Raw genomic sequence first — 21,592 nt, forward strand, 5'->3', positions numbered from 1 at the left:
AACTCTCACATCTCAGTTTGGATTAAAACAGTCAAGAAAACATGAAAGGAACTGTAGTTTTCTGATGTTGGTATATATAACCATCTATAATATATATAGTATAGATGGTTTAGAGTACAATATAAAAATATTATGTGGTTCATATAGCCTAGTTTGAGTGTCTTGTGTAACATTCAGAGATGTGTTCTTATAGTTGTTGTGTGTTCTTATAGTATAGTTTTGTGATTGCATTGATTGATTTAATTTCATTTATTTGCCAAGATCCCTTAGATATCACTGTATTGAAGTGCTACACCAATAAAATGATTAATCCTCATCCTCATAATCATCATCTTCATCATCATCATCATCATCATCACCATCATTATCATCACCTGAGCACCAATCAATCTATTAATCAATCTATTAATCAATCAATCACTCAATCAATCAGTTACAGGCAGCAGCACAGGGTTACATGTTCAGTGTTGCGGCGTCATATCAGGGCTCAGGAAAATGGTCGAGCTACTGTATGTGCGTGAAAACTCCTGTTTTTCTGTCACAAAGGTGTGTGAGCTCATCAATTTATCAGTTGATCTATCTAATATTCACTGAAGGTTAGTGGTGATCCCGACCACCAGTCAGGAACGGGGTGGACTGTCAAGTGTACCAAGGGCTGGAACATCAGGCCCAAGAGAGACATGAGAGACGAGAGGAACATCAGGCCCAAGAGAGACATGAGAGACGAGAGGAACATCAGGCCCAAGAGACAGACATGAGAGACGAGAGGAACATCAGGCCCAAGGGTCAGACATGAGAGACGAGAGGAACATCAGGCCCAAGAGAGACATGAGAGACGAGAGGAACATCAGGCCCAAGAGAGACATGAGAGACGAGAGGAACATCAGGCCCAAGAGACAGACATGAGAGACGAGAGGAACATCAGGCCCAAGAGACAGACATGAGAGACGAGAGGAACATCCGGCCCAAGAGAGACATGAGAGACGAGAGGAACATCAGGCCCAAGAGTCAGACATGAGAGAGGAGAGGAACATCAGGCCCAAGAGAGACATGAGAGACGAGAGGAACATCAGGCCCAAGAGAGACATGAGAGACGAGAGGAACATCAGGCCCAAGAGAGACATGAGAGACGAGAGGAACATCAGGCCCAAGAGAGACATGAGAGACGAGAGGAACATCAGGCCCAAGAGAGACTTGAGAGACGAGAGGAACATCAGGCCCAAGAGACAGACATGAGAGACGAGAGGAACATCAGGCCCAAGAGACAGACATGAGAGACGAGAGGAACATCAGGCCCAAGAGACAGACATGAGAGAGGAGAGGAACATCAGGCCCAAGAGACAGACATGAGAGACGAGAGGAACATCAGGCCCAAGAGTCAGACATGAGAGACGAGAGGAACATCAGGCCCAAGAGAGACATGAGAGACGAGAGGAACATCAGGCCCAAGAGAGACATGAGAGACGAGAGGAACATCAGGCCCAAGAGAGACATGAGAGACGAGAGGAACATCAGGCCCAAGAGTCAGACATGAGAGAGGAGAGGAACATCAGGCCCAAGAGAGACATGAGAGACGAGAGGAACATCAGGCCCAAGAGACAGACATGAGAGACGAGAGGAACATCAGGCCCAAGAGTCAGACATGAGAGACGAGAGGAACATTAGGCCCAAGAGAGACATGAGAGACGAGAGGAACATCAGGCCCAAGAGACAGACATGAGAGACGAGAGGAACATTAGGCCCAAGAGAGACATGAGAGACGAGAGGAACATCAGGCCCAAGAGTCAGACATGAGAGACGAGAGGAACATCAGGCCCAAGAGAGACATGAGAGACGAGAGGAACATCAGGCCCAAGAGAGACATGAGAGACGAGAGGAACATCAGGCCCAAGGGTCAGACATGAGAGACGAGAGGAACATCAGGCCCAAGAGAGACATGAGAGACGAGAGGAACATCAGGCCCAAGAGTCAGACATGAGAGACGAGAGGAACATCAGGCCCAAGGGTCAGACATGAGAGAGGAGAGGAACATCAGGCCCAAGAGAGACATGAGAGACGAGAGGAACATCAGGCCCAAGAGAGACATGAGAGAGGAGAGGAACATCAGGCCCAAGGGTCAGACATGAGAGACGAGAGGAACATCAGGCCCAAGGGTCAGACATGAGAGACGAGAGGAACATCAGGCCGAAGAGACAGACATGAGAGACGAGAGGAACATCAGGCCCAAGAGTCAGACATGAGAGACGAGAGGAACATCAGGCCCAAGAGAGACATGAGAGACGAGAGGAACATCAGGCCCAAGAGACAGACATGAGAGACGAGAGGAACATCAGGCCCAAGAGTCAGACATGAGAGACGAGAGGAACATCAGGCCCAAGAGAGACATGAGAGACGAGAGGAACATCAGGCCCAAGAGAGACATGAGAGACGAGAGGAACATCAGGCCCAAGAGAGACATGAGAGACGAGAGGAACATCAGGCCCAAGAGTCAGACATGAGAGAGGAGAGGAACATCAGGCCCAAGAGAGACATGAGAGACGAGAGGAACATCAGGCCCAAGAGTCAGACATGAGAGAGGAGAGGAACATCAGGCCCAAGGGTCGGACATGAGAGACGAGAGGAACATCAGGCCCAAGAATCAGACAGGAGAGACGAGAGGAACATCAGGCCCAAGAGAGACATGAGAGACGAGAGGAACATCAGGCCCAAGAGTCAGACATGAGAGACGAGAGGAACATCAGGCCCAAGAGACAGACATGAGAGAGGAGAGGCCTACGGGGGCAGATCCGGCCCAAGCACTTTGTGGTGAGGAAGATGATGTTTCCCTGGAAGCAAATTCCCTTTCTTCTATTGCTTCACTGTATTTTTCCTTCCATCCTCTCTCTCCCCTCCTCCTCCTCCTCTCTCTCTCTCTCTCTCTCCCCTCCTCCTCCTTCTCTCTCTCTCTCTCTCTCTCTCTCTCTCTCAGGGAACCCCGCTGTTCTAACAGTCGTTTAATTACATCAGCGGCACCATCTCCCTTCTGTTCATCGTCCTCTACAGACCCCTACCTGCTTTACTTCATACTCCCCCCTCTCCTCTCTCTATCCCAGAATCCTCTTCTCTCTTCCTCTTCACAACACTTGGCTGCTGACTGAGTAAACTCCTAGTTAAAATAAACATTGTTCACCCTCAATGTATTTTCCGAGCCTATTTGATGAGCCTAAATAAAGATTATGAATGAAACATACAGTAAGTCAGATCATTTTCTAAATATTGCACAGCATATGTGTCCATCATTGAGTTTGTCCATCCGATCAGGCAGTCTTTCTCACTTCTCAAGGTTAGTTTGATTTTACTCCCGAGACAGCCCACATGTTGGCGATCTTCCATGAGCGAGGGGCAGATCCCCACATCGGTCTCAGAACAGAGTTTGATGAGAGACGTAACGAACGGACGACTGACGGCTCCGTCCCGACATAGACTGAGGGGGCGGGGTCGTCTCTGAGGGGACTCCCGGGGGCCGAGGCCCCGCCCGCGCCACACCCTCGACAGCGCAGATGACCAAGGGGGCGGTGTTCTTCCTGTCGTCATGGAGACAGGGATTAAAATAGGGGTAGAGAGTCTCTGTGAAGACGCAGCCGGCGAAGGAGTAGATATGGGCCCTGGCATCCACGTCGTAGAAGGACACCAGCCCCTCCTCGTAGTCCACAAACACCCCCACCTTCTGGGGCTTCTCCCGCAGGCTGAGGGGCACGGAGGGGCCGGCACAGGCGTGCAGGTCTCCGCCTTTCCTGCGACACACTGCCCAGAAACCCTGGTCTGGCCTCACCGTGATACTCCCCTTCCTGTTGATGGACTCTCTGGCCACTCCCACATCCCAGTCCGTCTTCTCACCCACCTGGGTTGGACAGAAAATACTAGTTATCAATTAGTCAATTAGTCAATTAGTCAATTAGTCAATTAGTCAATTAGTCAATTAGTCAATCATCATCCATTACTCAAATAATGAGTGAATCTACATGTACATGTAAGCTATCTCACCTGGACAACCCAGTAGCGCCTCCCTGTGGAGAATCCCTGTTTGCCCAACACGCAGACGCAGGAGTCAAACCTCTTCGGGTCGTCCTGGACCGGCACACAGGTCTGCTGGTACCCGAGGCTCACCTCCTTCCCGTCTGCCGACAGGACCAGCCACGATGCTGCTGTCACCGGGTCCAGAGTCACCTCCACTGACAGGTGAATGAATGGGTGAGGAAGAGTGGATGGATGGATGAATGGGTGGGTGGATGGATGGATGGATGGATGAACTAAAATACAATACATACACTTAAGCCAAACTATAAAACACACACACACACACACACCTGCATATTGCTGGGTCCTTCGTAGTTCTGAAAGAGAATGTCAAACAGTCAATCCCTTTTTTTCCTGGCTTCCTCACATCTTTGATGGACAATGCAAACAGCAACCCAAGTACGGACCTGCGTCGGACAGCGTCCCCTCAAGCTCCTTGCAGACGTCCACCAGCCTGGACACGGCTCTTCTCACTGCCCCCACACACGCGTCCGACTGGACGCTGATCTCAGACCAGTCCTTGGTGGGAGGAGGGGTGCTGAGAGACGGGAAACTCTAGGAAATATGAGAGAAGAAGTGAAGGAAGAACCTCAAAACACTCTGACGGGAGACAAGAAAATTGAAAATAATACGAGAAATCAATCTGATTGAGCGGACCTGTAGTAGGTAGAGGTGGTCCTCAGTGTGTGAGAGCTGCTCCAGCTCAGTGCTCCTCCTCTGTAGCTCGGTGATCTCCTGCTCCAGATCTTTGACGAGGTCTTCAGCTCTCCTCTCTGCCGCTTTCTGCTTCTCCTCGATCTCCACGGTGAGCTCAGCCTGGCTTCTCTCGATGGAGCGCACCAGGTCACTGAAGACTTGGACACTGCCCTCTAACTCTCTCTCAGCACTTATCTGAACGGGGAACATGTGATAGAGAATACTTGTAATCCGGACGCAAAAGTATTCTGATGCGCGTTTGGCCAAGTCAAAATGAATAGACCGCATACTGTTAACGTTAACTGAACGGGATGCTGTATTAGCGCAGGAAAGTACTGTAGTTTGTGAAAGAACAAGATGCTGGACTCACTCTGCTAATCTCCACGGAGCGTTTGATCTCCTCCACCTTCCTCAGTCTGGTCTGGACCATCTGCTGCACCTCCGTCTCAATCTTCTTCATCTGTAACTGAATGAGTACAAAGGGGTGTATAAGAAGAAAATGACATTCTCATCTGTAAAGCTTTGCTATACATTTGCAATAAAAAATTAAAGCTGCAATCGTTGATTTTATTCACATTGTCAAAACTACAACTACTACAAATTAAAACCACCTGACATCAGATTCTTTCACTGAGCCATAGTGTCCTAATAGTGTCCTACTTCAATGACTCAACCCTGCCATACTGTATATGGCTCTGGCCATTCTTTTTAGCCATTCGTTTGTAAACAAGTCTCTTACTGCCATCTAGTGGAATTTATTGGTAAAATAAAACCACTGATCGCAGCTTTAAGCTCGCAATATACGTGCTTTTTACGTGTCTACCACACGTCTCCTGTGTTCATTTGAAGCATCGGTTGCGGTTGAACATGCAGGTAGGCAGGAATTAACGTGCTGCAAAGTACACACGGGATAGCAAGTATACCACGGGCTATAGCCTGGACGTTTTCAACGAGGGCCTCATTTTCGACTTACCCTTAATGTTTTTGATTGATGGAGAACATTTCCAGCTGATTCCATGCTGCCTCTCGTTCAGGCGTTCACGGCATGGTAATGCTAACGCAATCGAACCAAACCGGTTAGCATTCAAAGAAAACTCACAGTTAACACTCCAAGCAAGTAAGGATCGAGAGATAAAATAAACTCCTAATCAAAGTCAGACATATCTCTTTCAAACATGGCATGTGACTTTGCAACATTTTGTGTTGATAGTAAAAGAATAGTCCACTGTTCTGTTCATTGTTGTTGGGTTGTTGCTGTGAAGACAATAGTGCCGGCTAGTTACGTATTGCTTCACCTGACAGACTGTCCTCATATTTGATTTGGGTGCACTGTGGAGTGTTTAAGTGAGTTTTCTTTGAATGCTAGCTGGTTTGATTCGATTGCACTAGCAGTAGCATGCCGTGAACGCCCAAAAAAGAGGCAGCATGGAATCAGCTGGAAATGATCTCCATCGGTTAACAACATCATGGGTAAGTCAAAAATGAGGCCCAATGTCCAAAATTCCACACTATCCCTTAAAACGAATTAAAGAAACATCTCTACCCTCATCTTCTTGCTCTCTCTCTCCATGGGGACCGTGCTGTGGGCTTTGTGGTCCGTCTCTGTGCACCTCACACACACAGGGATCTGGTCGCTCCTACAAAACACCTCCAGGGGGCACTCATGCTTTCGGCACAGCCCCCTCGTGACGAAGGTGGCCGGGTCCGTTAACCTGTGCCTCTGCAGGGCTGGCTCTCTCAGGTGAGGGGCCAGGTGGGTCTCGCAGTACGACGTCTGGCACACCAGACACGACTTCTCTGCTCTCGGCTTACTCCCGGGGCACATGTCACAGGAAACCACCTGGGGCTGAGAGCTGACCCTTGGGGGACGCCCTGCCGTGATGTCATCATCCTGAGCCGCCCGCCCGACCCTGACCCTCAGCGACTTCTTGAACTGCTCGGTGATGTCGGCAAATGCGTGATTGATACGTAACTCGGGGCGGCGACGGAAGCTCTCCTTGCACAGCGGGCACACATTCAGGCCCCGTGTATCCCAGAAGCTTTTGATGCAGGTCAGGCAGAAGTTGTGTCCGCAGGGGATGGACACAGGGTTGGTGAAGATGTCCAGACAGATACAGCACTTGAACTGCTCCTCTGTCAGCAGGGAGGCCATGGAGCTGCTGCTGGAGATATGGCACATTATTTTATACTGGTGTAATAGCAATAAGTAATAAGACTGCTAGAAATTACATTACAATGTTACATTACAACATTTATGGTAATGCCATGTCATAATATACAGTAGTCACATAGCATTAAAATATAATAACTTGTATTAAAATATAACTTGTATTATAAGATGATTGTTTACTGCAAATTACTGAAACATACCTACTGTCTGGCCAGAAATGTAGGCTACTTCTCCCTAGCTCTCCTCTCCTGAGAATGCTGTCACACAGGTTCACGTGAGCGACTGGTTGGCGCTACAACACTAAAACTGAGTAGCCCCAGTTAGGTAGAGAAAAAACTCCTGTTTGTAAGATAACCAATAATCCCCAGGAGGGCAAACATTTATACATAAACATTTACATTTTAATCATTTAGCAGATGTTCTTATCAAGAGCAATTTAAGAGGGTTAAGTTTGCTCGAGGGCACATGGATAGTATTTTCACCTAGGCCATTGAGCGTAATGACGTCTGTACAGTAGGAAAACTTCCACCGAAATGAAGTTGAAGTACTACCAGAAACCACTCCAAATATTAAAAACAGGTTATTACTATGTAATTTATAGAATGTTTTATAACATCAGTGACACTCACCTGTGAAAGTAAACGAACTCAGCTAGGCAGTACAACCTCAACACAGGCGTGTTTGTTGACGTGGGTTAAGGAAATAGATGGCTCTTTCTGAAAGGGGTGGGTTGCGTGTGAATAGTCCACATCTACCCAGTCAGGGAACAGTCAAGGGTGCTGGTCCCCCCCACAGGGCTATTCCATGAGGTCCCTAAATAGACGAGACTGACAGAAACATGGCAGTATCAGCTATTTATGTCGTAAGCTAAACACAATAAATGATCATAACATTTGAAATGTAATCGTCAACTTAATTGATATTCACACCGTGATAACAATGTTAAAACAACACTATTTGCTAAGGACTAATCAATGAATTATTCCCAATAAATGCTACCATGATTTTCACAAATAAATCTACAAAATGAAATGACGTTTCCACCAGTGAAAAAACACTTTAAACTAGAAATGGTGCTCAGAGAGCACAGACCTCCGCCCCTGAATGCATTTCGTGGCTGTGTGCATGTCAAAATTGAATGGGCTCTAAATCAGCCCATACAACACCCCTCCACTGAGTTTCATGAAAAGCAGTCTAGTAGTTTTTGTGTAATCCTAGTCCAAAAAATGAATGGAGGTGAATGGCTGTCCGGGCCGGGTTTGGGTGGCTTGTTATTCACTGTGGCGGAGGTAAAAATTACTGGAGGTGAATGGGTGGCTGTATTTGGCTGGCTCTGTGGCGCCACCCTCAGGTCACAGCCAGCGGGGAGCAGAGCAGTGCTCTCCCCCGCACACCCCAGTCCAAACCCTGTGTCTCTAACACCCTCACACAGGTAGCTGGCTTCGTTCTAAGTTTTGTTTTAATTTTTTGTAATCCTAGTCCAAAAAATGACTGGAGGTGAATGGGTGGCTGTATCTGGCTGGCTCTGTGGTGCCCCCCTCCATTCACAGCTTTAGTCCATGTTTTCATTCGTGGATCTAGCCTGTGATTCGGATCTACTCCAAAATGTTATGGGTTCTAACGTGGCCCATGATACTGTACAGCTCTCCAACAAGTTTCATAAATATTCGTTTGTTAATTTTTGTAAAAACCATGTAGCCTATCTGACGCAGGCCTAATTCAGTGACAAAACGAGGAAGTCCCAGTTGACTCTAATGTTAAAACTTTATATTTACTTAATTACCTCTTCAAGAACCAAAATGGTCAAAATAACAGGCAGAATACACTATCACAATTACAAACTCATGATTGCCAGACTCTGATTGTTTTTCACTGCCATAGTTTTCACATTTGAAAATAGTGCTCCAACGTTAGTTTTGAGCAACATTGTCTGGCTTCAGTCAGGAGGGGAACAGGCTATTTGGCGCCACCTGTTGTTGTCCACGTATAATAACATGTAAAAGTCTAGACCCCGAATACAAGACAACCTCATTTTTCCTCCAGATTCCAGATATGAGTAACGTTAGGTGGCATTAGCTAAGTTAGGCTACCTGTGTCCGCCAGTCCACACAAACAAACCGACTACGTTTATAAAAATTGAAAAAAGGTGCAATAACCATTCAGAGAAGTTCTGCCTTATTTGTTGGCAGTTCAGCTTAAGATTCTTCCTCTTGTTCATTATCTGGGTCTGAGATGGGGTTATAGCCTAAATATATAATGAAACTACAGCCGCCATCTTGTCTCCGTCTATGTTGGTTTCTGGTAGCCTTGGCAACCAGCTCATTTGCATGCTAATTTCAATGCTCATTTGCATACCGCTGCAGGGGGATTTGCAGGAGCAGAGAAACAGAGGCATATCTAGAGAACTCGGGGGCAAAAACTGAGAGGTATTTTCTGCAAAGGACATTACATTTTACATCCCTCCCTCTCTCCTGTCTGTCCGGCCGCTCTCAGCTCTGAGAGAGCGAGGGAAGCTCAGGATAACGGCCTCTGCTCCTCAGTTCAAGGCCAAGCTGGTGGAAGGGGGGGTCCCTCAGGACGTCAGGGTGAGCTGGAGGACACAGCCGGACGGGAAGGTCCTCCACAAGCAGACGAAGAGCCCTGAGGAGAAGAAGAAGAGGAGGATGAAGAGAAAGACAGAGCTGTAGCTGAGAGCAGTTGTTGACTTTCATAGATTTTGTTGTGTTCTCAGTAGTATACAATTTTGTAGCTGTACCTAGAGTAATAGAAGTATGACACAGGTAAACAACAGTATGAGGTAAACTATGAAGAAATGCACACAAGAGATGAGAATCCTGATAAAATCCTGTCATTTGCAAGTGCCTACCCGTGACCACAGATAGATGCAGGTAGACCTACAAAGCATCAGTACAGTTCACTGACAGTATGTTCATCAGGTACCATGCATTCTGATGACTTATTTCCCTATTCCTGTGTGTGGGTGTGTGTTTGTGTGTGTGTGTGTGTGTTGAAGTAACACATATAAGGAGGAACTCTCAGACAACTGAAAGAGGAACGGCAGCAACTGTAGTGAAGGTAAAGCATGATACTCATATATTCACAGTAGTCAAGTAGATTAGATTAGGTTAGGTGACAATCGGGTATCGAGCATAAAATCGGGTATCGAGCATAAAAACATATAATGAACTGTTGTTGTGTACTGTATGTGTTTCCTTCCATGTTTCTGAAGGCAGTCGCACGATGGCTACCTCAGGGTTTCTCATTCTTATCTCAGGTCAGTAACGATGCGTGATTGTCATTATTCAAGCAGTTCAAATTACAAGCCTTCTGAACTCCTTAGTGAAACTGTTTTTATAACTTCACTTGTTTAATTTTTTGGTTTTGGTTGGGAGCAGGTTTGTTAGTTAGCAAAGCTTTTTGGTTTTGTTTATGGGGGAAATGTAACAGTTCAAAGGAGTAGTAAAGGGAAAATGCATGTTTAGCCCTGTTTTAAGGTTACTTATGATCATATACAATGGTTCAGATCAAAACGTTGACAAAACTAGCACTTTTGAGAAAGTCTGATAATTGCTCTACCATCGTTTTGGTCATACAATGGATGTGGGTGGGCACCTTGCTATCTAGTTTACACACGTATGTGCTGCAACTAAATAGTTCTATGCTAAATATTTAAAAAAGCCTTTCCAGATGAACTAGAATCTTACTTTATGGCGAATTATATGTCAGAGCGCCAAATAACACCTCGGTGAGTTTCTTGTCTTTGAAATTGAGAGTTTAACATGGTTTTGAAAGATTTTTCAAGATGCTCACCCACATCCATTGTATGACCAAAACGGAGGTAGAGCAATTATCAGACTTTCTCAAAAGTGCTAGTTTTTTCAACATTTTGATCTGAACCATTGTAAATGATCATAAGTAACCTTAAAACAGGGCTAAACATGCATTTTCCCTTTACTACTCCTTTAAACTTTCAATTTCAAACTTCACTTCACCAGTGAAGATCGTGTGTGGCGAGATCATCCCCAGATTGTTTAGAATACTAAGGTGTGTGTGTGTGTGTGTGTGTGTGTGTGTGTGTGTGTGTGTGTGTGTGTGTGTGTGTGTGTGCGTGTGCGCGCACACGACGGGTGGCTGGTTTCTTCTTAACGTCTACAATCATATCCACTGTCTTGAGAGCCTTGAGCTCCAGATTGTGTAGTTACATCTAAAGGTAGGAATATAATGTTATGGTAGTCATAGAAGGGTGTCTGTACCTTTAAGAGAGGCTGCACATGCACCCAAATTCAAATCACAACTGACACTCTAAACATTCCATCAATTGTTTGCATGGGAAAGCATCACCAGCTTCAGACAGCTCCAGTGCAATCTAGTGCTTATTCTGCTTCCATCTCTGGTCGCGGGCTTGCCTTTTCTGAGCTGTATGGATATATAATACTGGAGGTGGCCGTATGCATTTCTCTCTCCTGTGAACTGTCACCATAGCAACCACAGCGCAGCAGCACAGCTCTACAGCACCAAAGCACAGAACACATAAAATTCACTGACTCACTTGCCATATGTTTCAATGGGGAGTGCAGTTGCCGAACAAATCGTCACACAGTGAAAACTATAAGTCACACAGCTTAGATACTTACATTGTACGAATCAGCACAGTTGTGTGAACATTTCGATATATAATATGTGTATAAACTGTTAAAACTGTAAGCATAGCGATAAGTTAGAAAAAGTAAAAATGCAAAATTAGCAGCTCAAAAGCTAGAGTGCGTCGCCATACGTTTCAATGGGGAGTGCAGTTGCCGAACAAATCATCAACACAGCGAAAACTATAAGTCACACAGCTGAGATACTTACATTGTATGAATCCGCACAGTTGTGTGAACATTTCGATATGTAATATGTGTATGAGCTGTTAAAACTGTAGGCATAGTGACAAGTTAGAAAAAGGGTAACAATGCAAAATTAACAGTTCAAAAGTTAGAGTGCTGTGCCATACGTTTCAATGGGGAGTGCAGTTGCTGAACAAATCGTCATACAGCGAAAACTGTAAGTCACACAGCTTAGATACTTACATTGTACGAATCAACACGGTTGTGTGAACATTTTGATATATAATATGTGTGTGAGCGTTCAAAACTGTAGGAGTGCCAGCAGTTTCAAAATGTGTGAATATTTTCAAAGCAACGGCTGCCACCACTCTAAAAACGTTTCTGAACATTCCAAAAGCAGTTTCAAGCAGTTAAAAATAGTTTTAAAAGTTAAATTACTAAAAAAATATACAAAATATAAAAAATCTGAATGTATCCCTGAAACAGCTAAACATCATGAACATTTTAAAGTTTGAATGAAGTTTCTAGCACAAAGTATGAAGAAGTAGCCTAGTTAAGCGGCAAAAAACTGGGGAGAACTATAATAAGAAAGAAAGAAAGAAAGAAAGAAAGAAAGAAATAGTGGGAATATCACAAGTTGGGCTAGCTTCTACAAGCTAGCCCACCTAATTACAAATCTGTTAGGGTTGACGGTGGAACCAGAGAGGTGACACAGAGACGGCATAACAGGGAAGCCCGTAGGATGTGTTGAACAAGGATCTGGTGTTGGTTGCTGAAAACAATTTGATTTGAGGCTTCTATGCTTATGTACAGGTTAGCCTATATAGACCTTATTGGGATATTGTTATGACTGTCATATCAGATTATTAAAAAATGCTGCTGTAAAAATTCATGAAACTCATCTCAGATGTACAGGAGGATGTGTTGAACAAGAGTAATTTGTTGTCGCTCCGCGGCGGGGGGACACCCCGTGGCCGGGACACAACAGAATCAGTGGAATCATCAGAACATTTTGATGTACAGTATAATATGTGTATGCTGCTGTTAAAGCTGTAGAAGTGCTGGCAGTTTACAAAATATGTGGATATTTTCAAATTACCAGCTGCCACTAATTAAAACATCACCATTACCATTCTTTTTTCAATGGTACAACTACAAATAAAACTTAAATTACATAAAAACTATAACTTACATAAAAAGTTTTTGCAAGCTAGCACACTTAATTAGGACACCGAACACAAAGGTGCTCTATGTACAAAGAGTCTACAAGTCTATTACGAAGAGTCTACAGTCATATTAAGAACTTTAACCCATTGGTGTCGTTAACCTTTCTCCCCTAGTCAGCCTGGTGAACCCCATCAGCACTCTGGAGCCCAACATCTCCATAGCAGAGGAGGGGGAGGTGCGTCTGGCTGGTGGGAACAGCTCCTGCTCTGGCAGAGTGGAGCTCTACCACCAAGGCCAGTGGGGGACTGTGTGTGACGACAGCTGGGATCTCCAGGATGCCCAGGTGGTGTGTAGACAGCTGGGCTGTGGCAGAGCCCTGTCTGCCCCCAACCGCGCCCACTTGGGTCAGGGCAGCGGGCCCATCTGGCTGGACAATGTCGGGTGCTCAGGCTCAGAGTCCTCCCTGACAGAATGCAGCCACCAGGGCTTTGGCTTCCACAACTGTAGACATACCGAAGACGCCGGAGTCATCTGTGAGCGTAAGTGCGAATGGGTGAATGCTTATCCATCGATGAAAAATATGACAACAACAAAATCACAAAGCTGGAATGCAAAATGCATTCCGGGATACTTAGCTGCATACTTCAGTGTGAACACTCTGCTGGTAATGACATACTTATTATGACTTCATTAGGCAGTATGCAATACATACTCATTGAGTATGCAGTAGACAGTATGTTAGTATACCATTTCGAACACAGACATAGTTTTTAAAATATTCAGTGTTGACAGGACATTATCATGTTACGGTAGGTGGGGAAACTTCCTGATTGCGGATACCAATGTGGATACCAATGTGGATACTGGATACCAATGTGGATGTGCATGTAGTTTAACAGATTGATGAATTAATGTATGAATCAATCAATCAATCAATCAAGCAGAACAGTATCCCCTACTAACACATTCATGGCTGGTTGCTATTACGTTCACTTGCCAACATCATCAATATTAGGCCTATATCAACATCTTATCATTTTTTCCAACCATGCTTACCAGATGACGGAATCAGCTTGTCTCAGAAATAGGTAGCTAATACTAGTATATTTTCAGCCAGCTCACCAGCTGTTGTTTGTTGTTTCAGCCTTGCAGTGATTACAGCCTCAAGCCTTCTTGGGTATGATGCTACAAGCTTGGCACACCTGTATTTGGGGTATTTCTCCCATTCTTCTCTGCAGATCCTCTCAAGCTCTGTCAGGTTAGATGGGGAGCGTCGCTGCACAGCTATTTTCAGGCCTTTCCAGAGATGTTCAATCGGGTTCAAGTCTGGGCTGGAAGGTGAACCTTCACTCCAGCCTGAGGTCCTGAGTGCTCTGGAGCAGGTTTTCATCCAGGATCTCTCTGTACTTTGCTCCTTTCATCTTCCCCTTGATCCTGACTAGTCTCTCAGTTCTGCTGCTGAAAAACATCCCCAAAGCATGATGCAGTCACCACCATGCTTCACTGTAGGGATGGTATTGGCCAGGTGATGAACGGTGCCTGGTTTCCTCCAGACGTGACACTTGACATTCAGGCCAAAGGGTTCAATCTTGGTTTCATCAGACCAGAGAATGTTGTGTCTCATGGTCTGAGAGTCCTTTGCTGTAGGTACCTTTTGGCAAACTCCAAGCGGGCCGTCATGTGCCTTTTACTGAGGAGAGGCTTCCGTCTGGCCACTCCACCATAAAGGCCTGATTGATGGAGTGCTGCAGAGATGGTTGTCCTTCTGGAAGGTTCTTCCATCTCCACAGAGGAATGCTGGAGCTCTGTCAGAGTGACCATTGGCTTCTTGGTCACCTCCCTGACTAAGGCCCTTCTCCCACAATTATTCAGTTTGGCCAGGCAGCCAGCTCTAGAAAGGGTCTTGGTGGTTCCAAACCTCTTCAATTTAAGAATGATGGACGCTACTGTGTTCTATGGGACCATCAATGCTGCAGATTTGTTTTTGTCCCCTTTCCCAGATGTCTCAGAGGTCTACGGACAATTTCCTCAACATCATGGCTTGGTTTTGGCTCGTGAGCCAATAGTATTACGACTCTGGTCTACGGGAGCGGTCAGGAGTCATAATACTATTGGCTCCCGAGTCTTAGAGTTTTTTTTCTACATAAAAAATATATTTAGCACATTTAAAGCAACAGTAATTTCATTGAATCTACTGAATACTTCACATCCTTTTCCAGCACGAGAATACCACTTTGTCAACAAGTCCCTGAACTGGATTGAAGCCCAGATTTTCTGCAGGGAGAACTACATTGATCTGGCCACCTTAGCTAACATAGGCGACGTGGCGGCACTCAGCAGCACCGTGAACAGTAGCTTCACCGGCAAAGCCTGGATAGGACTTTACGACGACCTCGTCGACAGCTGGCGCTGGTCTCTGAGCGAAGAGGGTTTCTATGGCGCTGGGGAGACCAAGTTCACCAACTGGTTATTGGCCCTGCCGAGCAATGAAGGGGGACGGGCGTATTGTGTGATAATGCTGCGCCACGATGAATACTTTGGAAGATGGTTTGAATGGGACTGCACATTGACTTTGCCATTTATCTGCTACAATGGTGAGTGTTTGTTGGTACAAAGACAATTTCTCAAACTGTTTATGTAACGTTGACTTTGGGGAGGGGGAGAAACAACTAACAGTGCTCCCGACACATTCCAGGAACTGTGAATGGCACCGCAACCTACGTGAGGATCAGCCATCGGTTCACATGGTTACAAGCTCGGAACTACTGCAGACGGTATTTCGTGGACCTGGCCAGTGTGAGGAACCAGACGGAGAACAATGACATTTTGGCTTTGTTGGGGCCGGACAATGCGTGGATCGGCTTGTACCGGAACAAAGTCTGGTCAGACCGGAGCAGCTCCTCGTTCAGGTCTGGATTGGGGTCAAATTTCTTTTCATTTCCATGCATTCAGAATATACATTTATAAATAACCATTTAATTGTTTAAGTTATTATTAATATTAATATTATTAAATTATTAATAATGTTTGTTTTTTAAGATTTATCGGATAATTAAAAAAAAAAAAACATACAAAGCCAGTGAATCATGAACATAGCCCTACATGAGTTGCAGTTTAATTTAATCGCACTTCCTGAATTGACTGAACTGCAATGGAATTGATCCCAACTCAGGTACTGGAGCTCGGGCGAACCAAACAGTAAACACCCATATTATGAGTACTGTGTCGCGGCATCCTATCAGGACTCGGGAAGATGGTCGGACGAGCAATGTGCGACGAAACTTCAGTTTTTCTGTCACAAAGGTGTGTGAGTTCATCAGTTTATCAGTCTTATCTAGCTAACCTTCACTGAAGGTTAAACACCGTTGTTTCCTTGTTGTTTGTTACAACATCAACTGTCAGTCACACTATCAATCACAGCTAACAAAACTGAGAGTGAGAGAGTACTGTGATTCTGCTGGGACTGACACTTCCTGTTTGCATATTATGTAGACTACATTTTCTGCAGTTTCATAACACCTTGCATGTCATTCAATTTCCTTGTGTTTCACAGTGCTAACCAACACTCCTTCTTACCCCACGATTTACCCAACAGCCACGGAACTGACAACTATACCAACCACAACCACAATGCAACCAACTACTACTACCATGCTAACAACCACCCCACAACCAACTACCACTGCACATCCAGCTACGATATTTCCGACCACTGATGGGACAAATACAATGCAAGATGGACTTCGTAAGTTTCCCTTATGCGCTTGAAGTCTGATAGTTTGTTTCTTTCACATAATTAAGTTGTTTTTGTTGTTGCTGTTGTTGTTGTTCAGGCTATGTGGTTGGACTGAATATAAGGCTGACCTCTCAGACTCAGCTAACGGACTCGGACATCAGTGGAGTCGTCTTAGAGCAGGTGAGAATCGAGACTATGAAGGCTTTACTTAACAGTAGTTGTTGAGGTGAAAATATTTTATTAAACCCTGTAGAGGCTGTGAAGCCCTGTGGAGCCCAGAGTAAAGGGAATGTGTTTTTACTGCAGCTGCGTCAGGAAATGATCAGACGAGGGCTGCCTTCTGACATCACAATCCGACTGAGAACTGTCCGAAGACGATCCGAAGACGAGGAGATTTGACCTACAAGGGGATCCTTGTTACTGTATTTAATTCAATTTGAAAGTGAATACAGTATGTTGTCATGTCATGATATAATCTGTAATATGTGGTTGTAATCCCTATAGATATGAACTTAAATTGCATTTGGTTGGTTTCTTAAATGTGCGGCACAGTTGCTGGAATGGTATTGAAAGTCTTAAATAAAATGAAGAGTCCTTGTGAAAAACACTGTATATCAGCATCTATTGATTTGGTTATAGTTGTTTGGCCATTTTGGCATGGGAAGGGTTAAAACAGCTAAATAGGAAGGGGAGGGACTTCGTCGTCCACCTCAGCAGATGACTGACACACAGCAGCGCCTGGGAGTTCCACCCTGCCTCCTAACGGGTCAAACACCTGTCCGTCAAGGTAGGTCTCAACTTGCTCCTGACTGAGAAGTCTGGTATAGTTGTAACGGCATATTGAATCACAGACGAAGGAAAATAATCGTGCTTCTGAGAGTCATATCTTTTCTGCTCTCTCTAACGTAAATAGGACTTCCTTCAGTGCACTGGCTTGTAGTGGAGGTTCCAAGTGACTGGGTGGACTTTGGCCGTTGGGCGTCAGTGATTTTTTCACAGGCAACTGATAAGACACCATGGCACCATGAAAAAGTCCTGTTTTAAGGTCCATTCTGGTTATATAAAAAAACATGAGTGCAGGAAAGCAATACAGGGAAATGTGGTATTATCTTTGAGAGGAACTTGTTAACAGTGTTATTGGGTTTGCACACATTCATTTGATTTTTTTTTTTTTTTTTTTATATAAGCATGTATTGGAAATATTATCATTCATTTGTGAGTTCAGCTTGATTAGAATTTCAATAACATTCCCCTCTCAACAGATACAGTTCCAGTTCAGTTCACAGACAACGGCAATACTTTTTTCTGTTCTCTCTATGTCTTCTTTCCCAGTCATGTCTTCTCCCAGCAGTCTCCTTTCAGACGAGCAGTTCCACTGCTCCATCTGCCTGGACGTCTTCACCGACCCCGTCTCCATCCCGTGTGGACACACCTTCTGCCTGGCCTGCATCGGGCGCCACTGGGCCCGCCGTGACCCCTGCCAATGTCCCAAGTGCAAGTTGACGTTCACCGGACGGCCGGAACCCCGCGAGAACTCCTTCGCCAAGGAGATATCGGAGAGGATCCGGGCGAGGAGGCGGAGAGGAGGAGGGTCGTCTGCTCTCAGACCCGGGGGGGTGGCTTGTGACGTCTGCACCGGCGGGAGGAGGCCGCGGGCCCTGAAGTCCTGCCTGGCGTGCCTGACCTCCTACTGCGAGACCCACCTGGAGCCCCACCAGAGAGTGGCCTCCCTGAAGGTCCACAAGCTGGTCGACCCCGTGGAGGACCTGGAGGACAGGATGTGCGAGAAGCACCAGAGGCTCCTGGAGCTGTTCTGCAGGACTGACCAGATGAGTGTGTGTGTGCTCTGCATGGAGACCAACCACCGGCGTCACGACACTGTTCCTGCAGAGAGAGAGAGTAGAGAGAGAAAGGTAATCTTCTTCTTCTTCTTCTTCTTCTTCTACTACAACTTCTTTTACTTCTTTTTCCTCTTTTTCTTCTTCTTCTTCGTCTTCTTCATTTTCTTCTTATTCATCTACTTCCTCTCCTTCTTTTTCTTCTTCCTCTTGTTTTTCTTCTTTTTTGCTTCTTCTTTCTTATTCATCTTCTTTTTCTTCATCTTCTTCTTCTTCTTCTTCTCCTGTTCTTCTCTTTTTTTTCTTCCTCCGGCAGATTTTCACACTGTCAGATGTCAGATCTGACTCTTGATCTCTAGAACAAGATGAAGAAGACTGCAGCGGAGCTGCAACAGATGATCCAGACCAGGCTGGAGAAGGTGGAGGAGATCAAACGCTTGGTGGAGATCAGCAGAGTGAGCCGAGCATCTTGTCCATTCACTAACTTCTAGTTGGATGCGGTCAGAGATTGTGGTCAATCCTACATATACTCACTCGCACCACAGAGTCTGATTGTTGTTCATGATATCTCCCTCTCACCAGACAACCTCAGAGGAAGAGCTAGATGAAGGTGAGCAGCTCTTCGCCGCTCTGATTAAGTCCATCCAGAGAAGCCAGGCTGAGCTCATCGAGGAGATCGAGGAGAAGCAGAAAGGGGCAGAGAGGAGAGCTGAAGACCTCGTCAAAGGTCTGGAGCAGGAGATCACCGAGCTACAGAGGAGGAGCACTGAGCTGGAGAAGCTGTCACGCACCGAGGACCACCTCTACCTACTACAGGTCAGTGCCCACCCCCCCCCACACACACACACACACACACACACACACACACACATACACACACATATATCATTCACTGATTCTAACGTTATCAACCATAATGATCAATGCTTTTCTCTTCTCTTCTCTCCTGTGGTAGAGATTCCCACTTCTCAGCACCCCTCCTCCCACCAAGGACTGGTCTGAGATCAGCGTCCAGTCCGATCCGTGCGTGGGGACGGTGAGGAGAGCCGTGTCTCAGGTGGAGGGGACGCTGAAGACGGCCGTGAGCGAACTGTCAATGAAAGGTTGTCACCGTGCAGTATTGATATATCGTACTGTACTTTTAAATCATCGGTTCTGATTGATAAAAACTGATTGATGAAGACGACTTTGATGTGTTTCATTCTGACAGAGCATGGGAAGATACAGCGATATGCAGGTAATGTCTTCAAGCAGTGTATAGCTATTCAGCACACATCTATATAGAGTATAGACTATGTCATCATGATGGCAATATCTTCTCTTGTTCACACCACTGATTGCATCTGGTCGTGCACATTAGTATGTATTCTAAGTAAGTATTCTACATGATAGCTGAAATTGATTTAATTCCATTTGTTAAATAAATAATTATATGTATATATTTATTTTGTGTATATATTTATTATATGTATGTATATATACATATTAATTTAATTAATTTAATTAATTTAATTAATTTAATTAATTTAATTAATTTAATTAATTTAATTAATTTAATTAATTTAATTTAATTATTAAATAGTGTAACAATCTCTGTTTGCCCCCTCCCCTCAGTTGATGTGCTTCTGGACCCAGGCACCGCCAACCCCTGGCTGGTTCTGTCTGAGGACAGGAAACGTGTCTGGGATGGGGAAACACAGCAGAACCTTCCGGAAGGCCCGGAGCGTTTTGACCTGGCGCCCTGTGTCCTCGGCGTCCACGGCTTCATCTCTGGAAGGCGCTACTGGGAGGTGGAGGTCGGCGACAAGACGGCCTGGGATCTCGGCGTGGTCAGGGAGTCCATCAACAGGAAGGGCGTGGTCACCCTGAGCCCCGAGGACGGCTATTGGACGATCTGCCTGAGGAGGCGGAGCGAGTACAGGGCATGCGCTGGGCAGTCTGTTCTCCTGCCAATCAGGGAGAAGCCTTGGAAAGTGGGTGTGTTCTTGGACTACGAGGACGGGGTGGTGTCATTTTACGACGCGGGCCTGGGGTCTCATATCTACTCTTTCATTGGGTGCTCCTTCGCCGAGAGGGTGTTTCCCTTCTTCAACCCAGACATGAGTGACAGCGGGGACAACAAATCCCCTCTTGTCATCATACGTCCCGTTGCCGTTGCCAACGGGGGCGGGACTGATGACATCATTATATGAAATGTAGTTTGATGTGGATTGAACCATTGACATTGTACAGGACATCAGTGTTATTGGTTTCACTCAGAAACACTCATGACAACAGCTTGGATGTTATTCACAGATATATTTGATATGTTATCTGTACAGATATATACTGTATTTGACACTAATTCAAGATTCAAGATTCCTTTTATTTGTCACAGTCACAGTTAAATGTTGCTGCCGGCTCCAAGATTATGTTACTCTAATATTCAAATCTGCTCTGGGTTATGGTAGTATTCTGCCAGATACACTCCTATAAATGTGTAAATGTAATCTTTCTGCTTTATAAATACATTTTTCCATTTTTAAATAAATTACCTTTAAGTATATTTGCCATTTCATTATTTTCCCTTCTGTGCCACTGTGCATAATTGATACTAGTTTAGTGTGCACTCCATTGGAACTTCATTCTATATATATATATATATATATATATATATATATATATATATTCTCCTAGTCTGGCTAATCAGATTAACACAGAGATGGGATTAACATGGGACCAGATGGAGCAGTGAGACAGACCACTGCAGTTCTTTGCAGGGGCCAGTGAGAAAGCCACACACACACACACACACACACACACACACACACACACACACACACACACACACACACAGGGGAGGCTCAGAAGAGATTAGAGTTGACAGGACTGTCGAGGAGAGACGGACACATTCACAGACAAGGTCCGCCGCTGGTTGGAACGTAGCTCAGCACTCAACACTATTTACTGTTGGTTGGCTTTCCTGTTCAGCAACACCAGCATCATCATCATCATCATCATCATCATCATGTTGTGAATGATCTATCGAAGTGAGTACATCAGTGTAAGACGCTAGTGGTTTCACAGTGGTTTGGGGGTTTTCAGTGGTTGTGATTGGCTGTAA

At 45.3% G+C, this 21,592-nt stretch overlaps 2 protein-coding genes across 2 annotated transcripts; one reads left to right on the forward strand and one right to left on the reverse strand.

Annotated features, from left to right (window-relative positions):
• Positions 1 to 3,400: 3,400 nt before the first annotated feature.
• Positions 3,401 to 6,904, reverse strand: LOC311319958 (E3 ubiquitin-protein ligase TRIM39-like; the record flags this gene model as incomplete). Its single annotated transcript, XM_084451592.1, has 7 exons — positions 3,401 to 3,880; positions 4,024 to 4,211; positions 4,347 to 4,373; positions 4,464 to 4,611; positions 4,714 to 4,947; positions 5,123 to 5,218; positions 6,296 to 6,904. 7 exons carry the CDS (start codon positions 6,902 to 6,904, stop codon positions 3,401 to 3,403), a joined length of 1,782 nt encoding a protein of 593 aa, XP_084307718.1.
• Positions 6,905 to 17,378: 10,474 nt separating this feature from the next.
• On the forward strand, positions 17,379 to 21,032 carry LOC311320528 (E3 ubiquitin-protein ligase TRIM21-like). Its single transcript, XM_084452297.1, has 7 exons — positions 17,379 to 17,438; positions 17,984 to 18,564; positions 18,849 to 18,944; positions 19,072 to 19,305; positions 19,445 to 19,592; positions 19,700 to 19,726; positions 20,104 to 21,032. The coding sequence occupies exons 2-7, from the start codon at positions 17,986 to 17,988 to the stop codon at positions 20,679 to 20,681; spliced, it is 1,662 nt and encodes a 553-aa protein (XP_084308423.1). The 5' UTR covers positions 17,379 to 17,438; positions 17,984 to 17,985; the 3' UTR covers positions 20,682 to 21,032.
• The last annotated feature ends 560 nt before the right edge of the window (positions 21,033 to 21,592 follow it).

Source organism: Borostomias antarcticus (assembly GCF_949987555.1).
Source record: "Borostomias antarcticus genome assembly, chromosome: 17".
Lineage (NCBI taxonomy): Eukaryota > Metazoa > Chordata > Actinopteri > Stomiiformes > Stomiidae > Borostomias > Borostomias antarcticus.